This window comes from Strix aluco, chromosome 27 (assembly GCF_031877795.1).
Source record: "Strix aluco isolate bStrAlu1 chromosome 27, bStrAlu1.hap1, whole genome shotgun sequence".
Lineage (NCBI taxonomy): Eukaryota > Metazoa > Chordata > Aves > Strigiformes > Strigidae > Strix > Strix aluco.
Window position 1 is genome coordinate 2202108 of NC_133957.1, and position 14509 is coordinate 2216616.

The window sequence follows — 14509 nt, forward strand, 5'->3', positions numbered from 1 at the left end:
ATCATGGCAGCACCCAGCTCACCCGGAGCAGAAGAAGTTGAGTATCACCTCCTGCTGCCAGCACAAAGCTTATTAGCACCATCCAAAGAGCCACACTTATCACTTTCCCACTAGGGGAAAACATATTCCCAGCGCTACTTATTGGCTTGGGAGAGGTGCCTCTTCAAGTCCAATTAATCCCTCTGCATAAAGGCTCACTCAGCTGACCAGAAGCCCAGTGCTGATTGTCAATGAGTAATCAGCCTTCCCGTTAATGGGTGCCATCGTTAGAGCTCAGCTCGCAGCTTCCCAGGGCTCCCTCGTGCAAATCCGGAGTAGATGCAGGACTTAGATCCGTGCACGTGAAAGCAGAACGTGTCCCTTCACCCACTCATGGTAGAAACCAGGAGGTGTGTTGAGACCAGAGTCTCCTGTGCTCCCTCCTAATCAACCCTGCTCCCCACCGCCGGGCTTGCTCTCCCCAGAGGCTTGAAAATTTGAAAACAAAGCGTCTTTCATTATAGAGGCAGTTGCTCTGTTTCCCAATTCCTCTTGCACTGCTGTTGTTTCACTCCAGGCTCTCTAGCTCTACCTACATCCAAAAATGCAGGCTTCATTTTCCATAGGCAAGAGGAGTTGGCTCTCTATAATGTTTAATTCCTCGCCCACCCAGTACGTCTAATTTAGGCCAAAAGACCATGTAACCAACAGGTTGCTAGACCTCGTCTCAGCAGCAAATCATTCTCCTTTCCACCAGTCAAGTAAGCTTAAAGTAGAGACAAGGGTTAAAAATAAAGGAAAAACAAAAAGGACGAACAGCAGGCTTTGGTATAAATTTTACATAACCTGGAAAAACATCTCTGGTTTAGTGCCTTTGTTCTTAGCTGCCTTTTTGTTTTGGTTTGGGTTTTTTTGGTTTTTTTTTTTTTCCCTTCTCTTTTTACAGAAGAAGGAGGGAGGCAAAGAGGAGGGTTGGAGAATTATGTGCCAAAATGTAAATAGCTCATTTCCTCTCATCTTCTGCTCCTGTTGAGCTGTATGAAATGCTCCTGTTGGGTTTTATGAAATTTCTTCAATAAACTGCAATCAAACTTACCATGAACAATGTGGGTTTTCTGTGTCATTATGAAATTCACCTGAAAGTGTAATTTTAGAGTAAGGTTTAGAAGATTTGCCACAGGCACTTGTTGTCACTCAGAGCCTTCCCATCTCCTCCTCCTCCTCCCCATCTGTCCCAGAGAGGAGGGGGAACATTAAGTGTCTTGGTGGCAGGGGTCACAGAGCAGCAATACCTGAGCACTTTGGGAGGTTTTCCAAGTCGCAAAGCCAACAGAGCCAGCCCAGAAGGTGGGGATGGTTTCACCTGGCCATAAACGCCTACATCTGAGCCAGAAAAAGGACAATTTTGGGTCAAATGATTTGTTCTCCAGTAACACCTCCCTCCTTCTGTGGGACTGAAAGCGCTCCAGGAAGTTGGCTGAAGATATCTGCACTGCTGGAGCACTCCAAAAGGTGTTTTAAAGTCAGGAAAGATGGATCCCACGCATCAGAGATAAACTTCTGGAAAGGCTTGTTCCAGACCTGCAGCCTGTGCAAGGAAAACAGGAGGGATTTATCTCCATCCCCTCTCTGGAGAGGCCAACAGAGCTGTCAGGCCAAGTGCTAGACAGGGATGCGATCCCAGGGCAGTGGGATGCTCCCGAGCTGAGGTTTCTCTTGGGTCAGCAGATCGAAGCCGGGCTGGCTCAGACAAGCTGGCGGTACTGAGCTCTGCTCAGGTCTGTAATTAAAAACCCAAGAGAGAGAAAGCGAGAAAAGAAGCCAACATGACTTCTTCCATTTCACGGAAGATGCCAACTTGTAGCAGCTGTTCTCCAGCATCCAGGGCCCAATCACGAAAGATGCTGAGCTCTCTGAACTCCTTTTAGGCTGTGTCCCAAAAAGTGCTTAGCACATACAACTCCCACACATCTTTACCCTAAAACGTTGCGCAGCTAAATGAGGCGGGCCAGCTTTCAGGCTTGCGTGCATGAGCTTCTCTCTGATCCTCTTCATGGAGCAGAACATGTTCTCAGGCCATGATGGATGCCAAGAAAATCACATGAAAGCTTTAGAAAAGGCTGAGATTTTCAGGGCTAAGCCCTATGTATTATCCCACTGGAGGCAAAAGAATTAAGAGGGTTCCCACCCATGACACAGAGCCCTTTTGATCTTTCAGCAAAGGTGGGACTGAAAATCACCTATTTCCTTCTCTAGAAAAGACCTATCTGCCTTTCCTGCATCTTTGTCACTCTGAACCCACGTCCTTTGCTGAAAAATAAATGTATATATAGTCCAAACTTACATTCACAGGGATTTGTCAAACAATTTCACCAGAAAGAAATGACCAAGCCCAGTTCTCCTGTAAGCTATTCCCCACAGACAACACTTCTGCAAGCAATAAGATGAGACCATCTGATCAGTATCTGTCACACTCCCCCCGAAACTAGGGAAAACAAGAGACTCCCTCTTCAGGGCACTCAGTGGAGGACAGAAGCACACAGGTAGCTTGAGTGATCACCTCGATCTATTCAACATTTGCCTTTTGTTTTTTTCCCAGCTGGTGCAAAGGTCTGGGCTGGAAAGTCTTTCACTGCTTTCTCCTGCTCTCACACCCCGCCTTGTTGCACCAGTTTTCTGCTAGTAGTTACAGATCAGCAGAGCCTATCACCAAGAAATATGCTTGCATGGGTCCATCTCCAGTCCCAGGGAATTAAAAGATTGTTCCTGAGGCCAACAAAATGACAGAGGTCAAATGAAAGAAAGAAAAGTGTAAATTATAGGAGCAAAAGGAGCAACTCTGGCTAAAGGCTGATGTAATATCAAACCAAATCAGCCCCTGTGTTTGGGTCCCTAGAATATTCCCAAGAGTTTAACTCAGATTCTTCTTTTCCCACATGTAAAACAAAGCAACACTCCTTCCCTCGCTCCCAGTGCCGTGCAAACATCAAAAGATTGGTTCTGGGTTGCTCTTTCATGCTTACTATAAAAAAAGGGAGGTTTGCAAATGCAGGTTTTATGGGACCAGGGATTCCCTCCCATTCAAATTAGAAATGCAGGCTATAACTCAACGATAGGTGTGTGCTTAAAAGCGGTTCATGTCACTATTCAGCAAAAGAGACGTGTGGGATATACCAAACAACCTAAGTTCATAAACATCTTTAAGAATTGTCTTTTAGGGCTGGTTGTGCACCTGAAGCCTGTTTTCCTGGGGCACAAAAAGGTGGAAGCTCTGCTTCCCATTGCAGAGGGTTTCTGGCCAGGTTGCACTGCCTCCTGCTCCTGCGTTCAGCTTCTCCCTCCACCTTCATTCCCCTCCGAGCTGGTCTTGACATCCTGCCAATCCCACCTTGTCCGCTCCGGAGTCGGGGGCATGAGGAGCTTCAGCTCTTGCTCTGCTGCGACCCCGAGAAGTGTGAAGAGCTGTACTGTCAGCACCATCTCGTGTTGGGGAGGGGTTTTGTGGGGTACCCCAGGCTGGGATGCTTCGGCAGCAGAAGCCTTGGTGGCAACGCGGGCTGCAAGCCCAACGCCCACTGCCAAGGTCAGTCAATGAGCATCTGCTCCGGCCACTCAGGCTGGAGATGGACCCAAACCTTCAGTCCATGAAGTACCAGGAAAAGGAGCAGATCAAGATCCTCAATAACAAATTTGCAATTTTCATTGACAAGGCAAGAGGAGAGATGCCCGGCTCAGCGGGCACCGCAGCTGCTGAGCTGTAACAAGCTGCCGTACAGCGCGGCCGAGACAAGGAATGCATTTGCCAAACGGCTAACTAGCAACAGCAGCCAAAACTCGCAGCCTGGCTTTGCAGTAAGGGCCTGTTCGGGTTTTACGAGGAGGATATTTTGCACCACCTCAGAGTGAAAAGGAGCCTTCAGTAGGGGCAAGAAGGTATTTTCATGCTCCAAGAGTGGTGTAAAGTCTTATTGCAAATGACAATCAAGCTTTGCTGTTACATGCAGAGAAACTGATTCTCTAATGCCCCGTTTTTACATCTCTTGAACCCTAACTTTAGTAGAATTACCTCTGAGTTACCCCACTCTGCTTTGGTCCTCTTTGCATAGTAACAACCAAGACATTTTTCTAAAGAACCTTCTTATGAGGAGACACTGTTCAACAGATTTTAAATGCATGCCTATCCTGAATAACTCAGATTTTATCTTTCAGTTTTTCAGTTCTGGGACTGTAATGTTCATTTCTGTGCCACCAGTATAACAAATCACTGTACTTTGAATGCCTTACTTCTGGGTTTCAAGTCCAGTTCCTGGAGCAACAGAACAAGGTGCTGGAGACCAAACAGGGATTTCTACAGGAACAGAAGTGTTACAGGAGCAACACTGAGCCAATGTTTGAAACTTATATTGGCAACTTGAAGAGGCAGCTGCATGTTCTGGGAAGAAACAGAGCCAAGCTGGAAACAGAACTGGGGACCATGCAGGGTATCATGGAAGATTACAAGAAAAAGTAAGGTTAAAAACTATGAAAGCTCCAAAACTAGGGCTAGAACTGACCCTCATTTAATTTTTGGATGGCCAAGGCTGCAGGATCTCCTCCAGATGTACACGTCTATGACTGGCATCAGCTGTTGGTTTCCATGCTGAGGTTGAGCATTTGGAGGTGGTAGAGGAAGACTAGATTCATATTCTTGCTTAAGCTGAATAATGAGGAGCGAAGTGATCTTTTTTCTTCTCCTCACAGGTATGAAGAGGAAACCCACTGGCAAATGTGCAGAGAATGAGTTTGTTAAGTTCAAAAAGGTAAGAACACTTCAACTCAAACACTTATTCTGGGTTTTTAGTATGAACAGCAGCCAATATTCCTGGAAAGAGGGTGAGACTGCCTCTCACTCTCCAGAGACTCTGGAGGGACCTAAAGGCCAACTTTTGGGAAGATTTAATTAAAAGAGTTGAATCCCACTCTAAAATGGGTCAGTTTTAGCTGAGCTTGTTCACTTGGGATGTTTGTGTACCCCAACTGGTCAAAACCTTTCCTTCTCTGTGTATAGTGATTTTTTGTCTTCTGCCTAAGAGGACAGGAGAGCAAAACAATTTAATAGCATGGTAAAATCTATGTCCTTGAAAAGAGTAGCCCTAAGAGTTTGCAATCTCATCACTCACTGGCATTAAGCAGTTTGCTCTTTCATTTCATAAACCCTTGATACGCTTCAGGACACGGATTGCGCCTATGTGAACAAAGTTGAACTGGAAGCCAAGGTGGAGTCCCTCGTCCAAGAGATCAACTCCCTGAGGAGGCTGTATGAAGTGGTAACGGCTTTTCCTTTTCCACTCCCTCTCCCTCCACCCCATGACTCTTCAGGGGCTCTGTGCAATTAGGCTCCCACAACCCATCACTACAGATCACAGAGATTTTTGGTGTTTCATGTGTACCTCTGTTGATTGCTCCGGATTTCAGAGGAGTTACTCTTGCACCACACAGGCGATATCTTAAGGAATCTGTTTCAACTTGATGGTGAAGGTAGAAGCCAGAGAGATTAAACCAGAAAATCCCTCTTTGGGTTTTCTGCAGCGAGCCTGAAGTCATGGTACGTGGAGCCCACCGCATCTCCTTGTCTCACGCCACAGTGATCCACAGGGAAAACGCCTCCAGTGCAAACAACTGACAATCTTGCTGCTGCCTCTGGGAAACCACTCAGCTCCAAGCATCTGTTTCAGACACCTCTTTTATTGTGCAAATGGACAACGGCTGGAGCCTGGACATGGATGACATCATTGCTGATGTCAAAGCTCAACACCACGACATTGCCAATGGGCTGATGCAGAGTCCTGGTACTACAGCCAGGTGAGTCATGATGGACTCTCACAGAAGTAGTTATGCCCCACTTCTGCTACAGGCTCTGCTTCTTCATATGTCCTAATTTGGGTTGAACAGGCTTTTTAAAGGTCTGCTTTCTTAGCCACCTGCTATGTTCTCCCTACGTGTGATACATCCTCTGTTAACGTCTTCACACACAGAGCTGTGTAAATGAGTCATTCGTGTCCCCCAGTGACAAAGGTTTTTGCCTTAAAGCTGAAGATCCGGGACTGTGGCCCCAGAACCACACAGCAGGTTTAATTACTGACTCATCTCCTCACTCTGGTATTTATTTTCATTGCGTTTTCTCTCTCCTCAGTATGAGGAACTGAGAGAAACCACTAGCAAACATGATGACAGCTTGCATAACACAAAGAATCAAATTGTGGAGCTGAATTGGGTGATTCAGAGACTCACGGGAGAATGTGAAAACACCAAAGTCCAGGTTAGGATGACTCAGGGGCAATAATGTCTTCATCGCAATTCCCAGGTTGTGGCTTTCCAAAACTCCTCTGCTAGAGCAAGGGAGCAATAAAGCCAGTTTTGATGGAATACATGTCAGATGCTCAACTCTAAGACTTGCCTGTAATCCAAAGTACAGAGTAAAATGGTCTATTATGACTGATAACTGAACTACCATCAATAGAGACTGCAGTGAGAAGACAACACATACACCAAAGTCTCAGCTAGGCAGAGAATCGTCCTAGAGTTTGAGGTTTACCTGCAGAGTCTGAAAATATAACAAAGTGCAGGAGGATGAACACACAGACAGGCAGATTCAAGAGCTCTGAACTATTCAAAGCGCATGTAAATAAGTGGCAGTAGTGAAAATCTCCTACCTGCAGAGATACAAACTGGAAGGAGCTATTGCTGAGGACCTCGGGGCAGTGGTTGGCGAGGATGCGAAGTGCAGACTCTCTGAGCTGGAGGCATCCCTGCAGCCGGCAAAGCAAGACACAGCCTGTGAGTACCAGGAGCTGATGAACGTCAAGCTGGCCCTGGACATTGAGATGGCGACCTACAGGAAGCTGCAGGATGGAGGGGAGAGCAGGTGGGTGCTGGTACAACCCTGCAGGATGTTTGCAAGGAAGCAGCAGTAACACATCTAACCCCACAACCACCCGCTGAGCCACCACCCAGTGGTAGTAAATCCCACCGAGACCCCATGTCCTAGGGAGCGACGTGTTCCAAAGCACCTCACAGCATTTATGGACCCAAATGCCTTACAACGTCAAAAGCTTCTAATGCGCTCAGACGCTCAGGTTTTCCCCCAAATGGAAGACTTTGCATGAATAAAGATGACGTCTTGTGTAGCCTCAGGTTTCATCAAGCCAAAGGCTCAGCCACAGTCGTGCCTGGCCACCTTTGCCACTCCAGCCAAAATGTCTGGGTACCTACTCACACGCAAGCTAATTGAGGGGACAGAGAAAGCCCTTGGCCAGGACTTGCTCGCACTTACACACATGGAGCCAAAGCAAACCCCTTTCCCTCCTTGGGCACGACACCGAACTCGGGAAATCTTCCTCCCAGGCATGAGCTGAGCAGTCGAGTCATGGTAGGTCCAAAGCACTTGCCTGGCCTGTCGGCAGCTTCCCACACCCCCAGACTTCCCAGTTATTGGCCAGTTACGGGGACACACACTAAATACAGACTCTGGTTTTTACACATCTCCGTTTTCCCCTAAGGCAGATGATGGCTGCCCTGTGAGTATTTGTAAGTACCAGACAAATCCCTATTCCTACTAATCCCCCCAGATCTAATCTGTAGGACAGAAATCCTGAGCTGGAATGTTTTCTTTGCAGCTGTGTGCCGATCCCCAGGAAGAATCACATGCAATACTGACCCATGCTTTGGTGGCAGCTACTCTTCCAGCAGCAGATCCCTATTCAGAAGTAGAGGCCTAGTGACCGGAGAAGGCGTCTGTGGCAAAAGCATCGCTGGCTCTGGAGACATCTGTGCTCCTTGTACCACCACAGGATACAGTGCTGGGAGTGGGAAGAGCTCCAGTGTCAAACTTATGTCCTCTACAACCTCCTACATGTCAAAATACTAAAAAACCAACAAGCATTTGAAAGGAGGGTCCTCACTCCCCCAGTTCCTATCAGCAGCAGCCTGCTAGCAGCACACACACAGAAAACATGGGGGGGATTTTAAAGCTTTCAGTCCAGTCCGCGTTGCTTATTCCCTGCAACATTCAGTACTGGTATGAAACTTGCTCTTTTCATTACCTTATGCTGTAGGCTTACAAACTGGCTCTTCCCAAAGTTTACCTGTTCCTCCTGGGTTGAGTAGGTCTAGCAAAGCCTGGCAGCAATGCTGTTTTAACAAGGCAGTGAATAGTTAGCACAGCATAGGTATTAAGGAACCATTTGCCTGGGAAGATAACTGGTTTAAAAATACCAAGTAATAGAAGTTTCTGCTCCTCCAGTGCGTGGACATGATTGCAATGAAAAGTTAAAAATCAAAGGGTAGAGAGGAGTCTTGCCTGGATCTTGCCTTTATCTTGTTTTTTCTCTATTTCTCCCCAATAAACTGACACAGCAAATCTGAGATCACATGATATAGCTCCTCTTTTCAGAGTCACAAAACACACATTCAGGAGACAATTGAAAAAAACCAAATAATCAACAAACTCAAACTCAAATCAAGGTCGAGACCATCTCTCAGAGCCCCCAAGAGACCCACTGGCTGTTGGAAAATGTGGGTGCAGAGCTGGTCCATGGGAACAGGGAGGGGGTGAGGAGATCGGGTCACAGCACATCTCCCCCACCACACTCCTCTCATGTCCATCACGCAGTGACCATCACACCCCTGGACCTAATCCCCTAAAACCAGGATGAAAGAGGAGGGGAAACTCCCTGGGGGCTGAAAATCACCACAGTATGACAGACATGCTAAAAGTGGCTACAGCCAGAGTGCGGAATGCAGCTGGGATGCGAGAGATCACAAGAACAGGAACAAAACCATGGGATATTTTCCTGCTCTGAAGCCTGTGGTAGGCTGGAAGAAGAGGAATTCTTGCATCAAAAAGTTTTTCTGAAACAAAACCTTTTTTCTTTTTTTTTTTTTTAAATTAAGATTTTTCCATTAAAATAAAATGTAGCACCAAAAGGTCTCACTCCCAACATGCTCAACCCAATTTGAATTATTTGGTTTAATTAAGCTAGCTCAAAACATTTTGGGGTTTTTTGGAGTCAGTTCAACAACATATTCAACTGCCTTTCCCTGTTGCATCGGAGACCCTGCAGCTTTATCCACTGTCCCTCTCTCCTTTTGGGTCAGGCTCCCTCCAAGCTCGGCCTCCTGCAACCCCTGTCCTCAGATCTCTCTCCAAAAGCTGGACAGTTGCATTTGGTGTCAGTTGTCTCATCAAAAGCAGAAAGTGTTTCCTAGGAGGACAATGTGGAGAGAAGAGATGCAGCCAGAGCCAGAACATACATGATCTGACACCAGGATTGAGGACAACCCCAAGATCAGCTCTAGATCTTCTCATGCCCCATTCCCCTAAGGATGTCCGTGAGTCCTGGAGCCAAAGTGTCCAAGAGCTCCCAGATCCCTACAGCAACGCTGGTAATTTCAGCTTGCAATTGTAGCCAACCACGGAATAAGGAAGGGGAAAGAAATGCAGTGAACAAAACAAAATCATTAGTTTGAAACATCCACCCTGCCCCTACAAACCATGCCACCCTCCCACACAGCGACGCGGGCGCCAACGCTATCCCTGTCCTTCCAGGGACCCGGACACACACGCGTGTGAACAGCAAAGCCAGGAAGAGTTGGAGCCCTGACACCGCAATGAGGGCACCTGCCCAGCGTAGGAGGCGAAGGACCAAGCCTGGCCCTGCCCCAAACCAGGTGGGAACCCAAACTTCAAGCTGAGGGATGAGGACACACCAGTTTTCTGAGGGTTTGGCCAATAAGAGTGTCTGCAAAAGCTACCATGTTCCAAGTATCGGTTTCAACTTCAACTAATCAGCAATTCCCCCCCAATAAATTAACACATTGGAAAACACGTATCAGCAACCTGTGCAAAATCACCTTGAGAAATAGATTTGGCCCTGCAGATGCTTCCCCATCATTAACACTCGTTGCCTTTTACAGGCAGAACCAACAAAACCTGGTCATTTACCACTAACCTGCCTGCAAGACTTCGTTCATTAATTCTCAGTAAATCCACATTTATTACTGATAGTTTTTATTAAACAGGAGGTTGAATCACGTTCTCCTTCAAAGCTCTTACTCACAAGCTGAGGTATCAACAAAACATAACGATCTCCTTTGATAGAAAAGTGTTTTACATTTTCAAAGTCTCAGTGCCGCTCCATCCAACCTATAAAAAGGGGAACATGCAATTTTTACCATGTCCTGAAAACAATTCACCCAGCCCAACTGCCCTAATTTTTGTTGCTATTACACAAGATCTAAATACGACCCCTCTGACTTAACAGCATTCTTCAACCCTTTATGGGGCAAATATGCTCCTGCTTTCTCTGCTGGTAAATGGGGCAAATATGCTGATGCTTTCTCTGCTGGTAAGCAGAATATATGTTAAGTAGTTGACATTCTTTGCATCATAAACATTTTGTGGAAGTTTCATGCAGCCTCGCCCCATTTCCCAGGCAAATAAAAGGAAGAAGGTGCTCCACTGTGGTCAGAGGGAACTGCACGCAGCTCGTCGCCTGTCTCAAGCCCTCTCCCACCAGCAGCCATGTCCTGCTGCTCCTACAGCATCAGCTCTGGCCATGCCGTCAGGAAATTCAGCTCTTCCTCTGTAGCTGTTCCCAGGAGCCGATGTAATTTCAGCGCTGCCTGGTGTCACTGGGGTGGTGGCATGGGCTACCGTGGTTTGGGTTCCTTCAGCAGCAGAAGTCTTGATGGCCTGGTGTGTTCCAGGCCCAGAACAGTTGTTGGAAGATGTTCTCCTCCGAGACGTGGATATGGCTTTGGTGCAGCTGGCACGGGGTTCGGCTACAGAGGTGCTGGATTTGGCTACGGAGTTGGTGGAGTCTCCAGGCCATGCACCATCACACCCATCACCATCAACAAGCGACTGCTCCAACCGCTCAGACTGGGACTCGATCCCAATATGCAAACGGTGAAGTACCAAGAGAAGGAGCAGATCAAGACCCTCAACAACAAACTTGCTTCTTCCATTGAGAAGGTGAGCTGAGAACACCCTCCCCAGGTCCAGTTTGCAGGCACTAGAGTCCAAGTGAGGTGTCTAGCATGGAAAGGGCAGGGAACCCGTGTAAGACATTGAGGGCAACTCGCATAAGGGTGCCGGTTGAGCATCGAGGTGTTTATGAGCCACTGGGGAAGCTTCAGTGTACAGGCACTATTGCCTCTAGGCCTGACTACAGGGAGGGAACAAGCTAAAACCAGTTTCATCAGCCTTCCAGTTCCTTCCCATTCCTCTACGCACATCGTGAATTTATTGGAACTCTGTCCTTTCTAGAAGTGCTTAGTTTTTTTGTGCATTTCCACATGGGTGCCTGAGAACAAAAGCACACTGGATGAGGAAATGCTGCATTCACGTGTACCAAGAGCAGGAGCACATTTCACTGCTGTTACATGGACACTGGCTCTCACGAGCTCTTAATCCTCATCTTGTTTCCTATTTTGTTTTCTGGGATTCAGGTTCGATTCCTGGAACAGCAGAACAAGGTGCTAGAGACTAAGTGGAACCTTCTGCAGGGACAAAACCACTGCAGGAACACCCTCACACCCAGGTTGGAGGCTCATATTGGTAACCTGAAGAAGGAGCTGGAAGCACTGGGGTGCAACAGAGCCCAGTTAGAAACAGACCTGAAAGCAGCACAGCAGGTTTTGGAAACCAACAAGAAAATGTAAGTAAAAAACAGAGAAATGTGAGTGCAGGGTTCAAAATGTTGTTCAAGGTGTGTAAACAGGCAGAGACCATGAACTTTTTGTGGTAGTAAATGGTTCCCAGAGAACTAGTAAGTAGATGGAGAGATCTACCAGGATCTCAGTATATAAAACAAGGTCCCAATTTACAGAGAGATGGAGGAAACAGAGGATGTTCCTCTTCCGGGTTCTCCTTCTCTCCTTCCTAATTCAAAGAATTAACATTTAGAAATGTTCAGCAGCTATTTGCTGTCGCCAAGGTCAAATGAAAACAGTTCTGCTGCAATTTTGTAAAGATGCAGAAACCTCTCTGAAAACGTTTGCTTTCCCATGGGCTATGAAACAAGACCAAAGCATCCCAAAACACTGTTTGGGGAGAAGGAAAAAAATTAAGAGTTTCACTTCTTGAAAGAAGGCCTGCAGAAACCCAAACAAAGATGTAATTGCGCCGAACTCAAACAACATCTCCCATTTTCCCACGCAGGTACAAGGACGAATGCAGCCAGCGGACGTGCACTGAGAGTGAGTTTATTGCCCTGAAGAAGGTGAGCAAGGGGCTGTTTGAACTCTCCTCTCCAGGTTGAGGTCTTTGGGGTGCACGCGGTGATTTATTTCCCAAAAGCAGCACACAAAACAAGTACAAGCAGGAGCCGGTGCTTGGGTTTGCTTGAACTCAAATCAGCAGCAACGGCGTAATTGGGAGCTGGCGCATGGTCACGGTACCAGCACTGAAAGTCCCTCACCCCAAGGGCAGCCCTGAGTCCGCTCTCGCTAACAAACTTCCTTCTTCTATCCCCAACGCGTCTGCAGGACGCGCGGACTGTTTTTTCTTAAACAAAGCAGAGCTGGAAGCCAAGGTAGAAAGCCTGAAAGAAGAGGCTGAATTCCTGAGAATGTTCTATGAAGAGGTAAGAAGCCTCCCTATGGCTCCAGCCATCGCTTACATTTCCCAGCTGGATTTTGAAGCTGCTTATCCCAAAGGACAGGGGAAAAGGTGGTAACGAGGGTGAATGGTGAGAATCAGCGATTCATCTCTGCATGGTCACCACGAAGGGGGACCAAGGCACCCAGTGTGGGTGACACACCAGTCTGGGGCTGGACTGGGAGCACAGTGGGACCAGCATCCCCCTGCCCAGCTCAACCCCATGTCGCCAGCAGGAAATCCACCAGCTGTGGGCGCAGATCTCAGATACTTCGGTGCTCATGCAGATGGACAACAGCCAAGATCTTGGCTCGGAGGGCATCACTGCGGATGTCGAGGCTCAGTACGAGGACGTTGCCCACAGGGGCCGGGCAGAAGCGCAGGCCTGGTATGAAAGGAAGGTGAGAAAACCTGGCAGAGGGAGGGTTTGGGTGCAGTTTCTCTCTTCAGACCAACTTCAAGCCTAGAGAAACACCCCCCACTCTCCTGATTTGCTGTGATTCAACTCAAGTTTTGGGGATAGGCAACAATGTCTTTTGGGGTTTTTTTAGCTCGAGGAGTTGCGAGTCACTGCAGGCAGAAGCGCTGACAGCCTGCGAGAGACAAAAACCGAGATAGCTGAGCTGACACGGACAGTCCAGAGACTGAATGGAGGAGTGAGGAGTGCCAAGGCCCAGGTGAGCACAGCCAGGTCTGGTTGTTTCAGCAGGGCAGAGTGAATTGCTGTTCCTGCAAGCTCCCACAACTAAATTAAATGGTGCTGTAGCACCTTACAAAGGGTGTTCACAAGCTGGGACTCTGCTGCTCCAACTAGGGCTGCGTTAAAGCCAAACTCATGCAGTACCTGAAGGTGGATGCAGTTACAGCATCCCAATCCCTGCGAGCAACACAAGGGAGCACTGAAACTGCATATCCAGCTCCCTCAAACCCCTGCTGGAGGGGACTGCGTGTCCATCTTACCGCTGGGCTGAATGAGCAACCAGACTTTAAACCCATCTCTTGATAATTCATCACATTTGAAGACAGCAAGAGACAGCTAGGACTGACCATGTCGTGCTCCTTGCAGCGCCGCAAGCTGGAAGCTGCCGTGGCTGACACTGAGCAGCGTGGGGAAACGACTGCCAAGGATGCAAAGCACAAACTCTCCGAGCTGGAGACAGCCCTGCAGCAGACCAAGGCGGACCTGGCCCAGCAGCTCCGTGAGTACCAGGAACTCATGAACATCAAGCTGGCCCTGGATGTCGAGATTGTCACCTACAGGAAGATGCTGGAGGGCAAGGAGAGCAGGTGGGTGATAAACAAGCTACTTTAGATGCATTTGTTGGAAGGGAAAACGACTGAACAGTGCTATTTCAGAGCTGCCATGCTGTAAATCAACCACACAGTCCTGATGTAGATCAGTTCCTGCCATCAGTCCTAACAGAGCTCCACTGGTGCAAACCCACCCAAACAGCCAGCCCTGGTGCCTCCAAACAGCGAGAGACGGGCTGGAGAGAGTCAGGCTCACATCTGAGTCTAAAGGGCTTTGCATGTGAAGGTAGATTGATAATGTGCAAGCTCCTCCCATGCTCTACAGGCTCTGTGCAGAAGACCGCTTCGCCATCAACATCTGGAACTTGAGGTATTCACCTTCTACCAAGCTGAGGCATCTTCTGACTTTTTTCCAGGGAATTCCTGAAGCCAAAACTCATCTTTGCTCTGCCTTTTGCAGCTTCTTGCCTTTCTCACCTACAGCCCAGAGCCTGGCTTTGCAAGTGCCCATGCATCAGCCAACAGAAACTCATGCTGGACCAGCAGCGTGGGGGCCCGAGGCACAGCGGTGAGCTGTGGTGACGGTGTTAGCAGCAGGAGCACGAGGAGCTCCCACATGAAGGTGGTGTCCATGCCCAA

General features: G+C 48.0%; 2 protein-coding genes across 2 annotated transcripts; both read left to right on the forward strand.

Annotated features, from left to right (window-relative positions):
• The first annotated feature begins 2044 nt into the window (after positions 1 to 2044).
• LOC141915805 (keratin, type II cytoskeletal cochleal-like) lies at positions 2045 to 10459 on the forward strand. Its single transcript, XM_074807680.1, is given in 20 exon segments — positions 2045 to 2125; positions 2236 to 2382; positions 2469 to 2522; positions 3014 to 3095; positions 3311 to 3443; positions 3563 to 3687; positions 4275 to 4485; positions 4720 to 4743; positions 4745 to 4778; positions 5190 to 5283; positions 5661 to 5786; positions 5789 to 5820; positions 6152 to 6277; positions 6678 to 6883; positions 7114 to 7222; positions 7518 to 7535; positions 8714 to 8827; positions 9115 to 9188; positions 10252 to 10364; positions 10452 to 10459. Coding segments are annotated over 20 exon segments (1911 nt in total).
• An 81-nt stretch (positions 10460 to 10540) lies between these two features.
• Positions 10541 to 14132, forward strand: LOC141915806 (keratin, type II cuticular Hb4-like). Its single transcript, XM_074807681.1, has 8 exons — positions 10541 to 10993; positions 11470 to 11678; positions 12182 to 12246; positions 12508 to 12605; positions 12856 to 13020; positions 13171 to 13296; positions 13686 to 13906; positions 14096 to 14132. Exons 1-8 carry the CDS (start codon positions 10541 to 10543, stop codon positions 14130 to 14132), a joined length of 1374 nt encoding a protein of 457 aa, XP_074663782.1.
• The last annotated feature ends 377 nt before the right edge of the window (positions 14133 to 14509 follow it).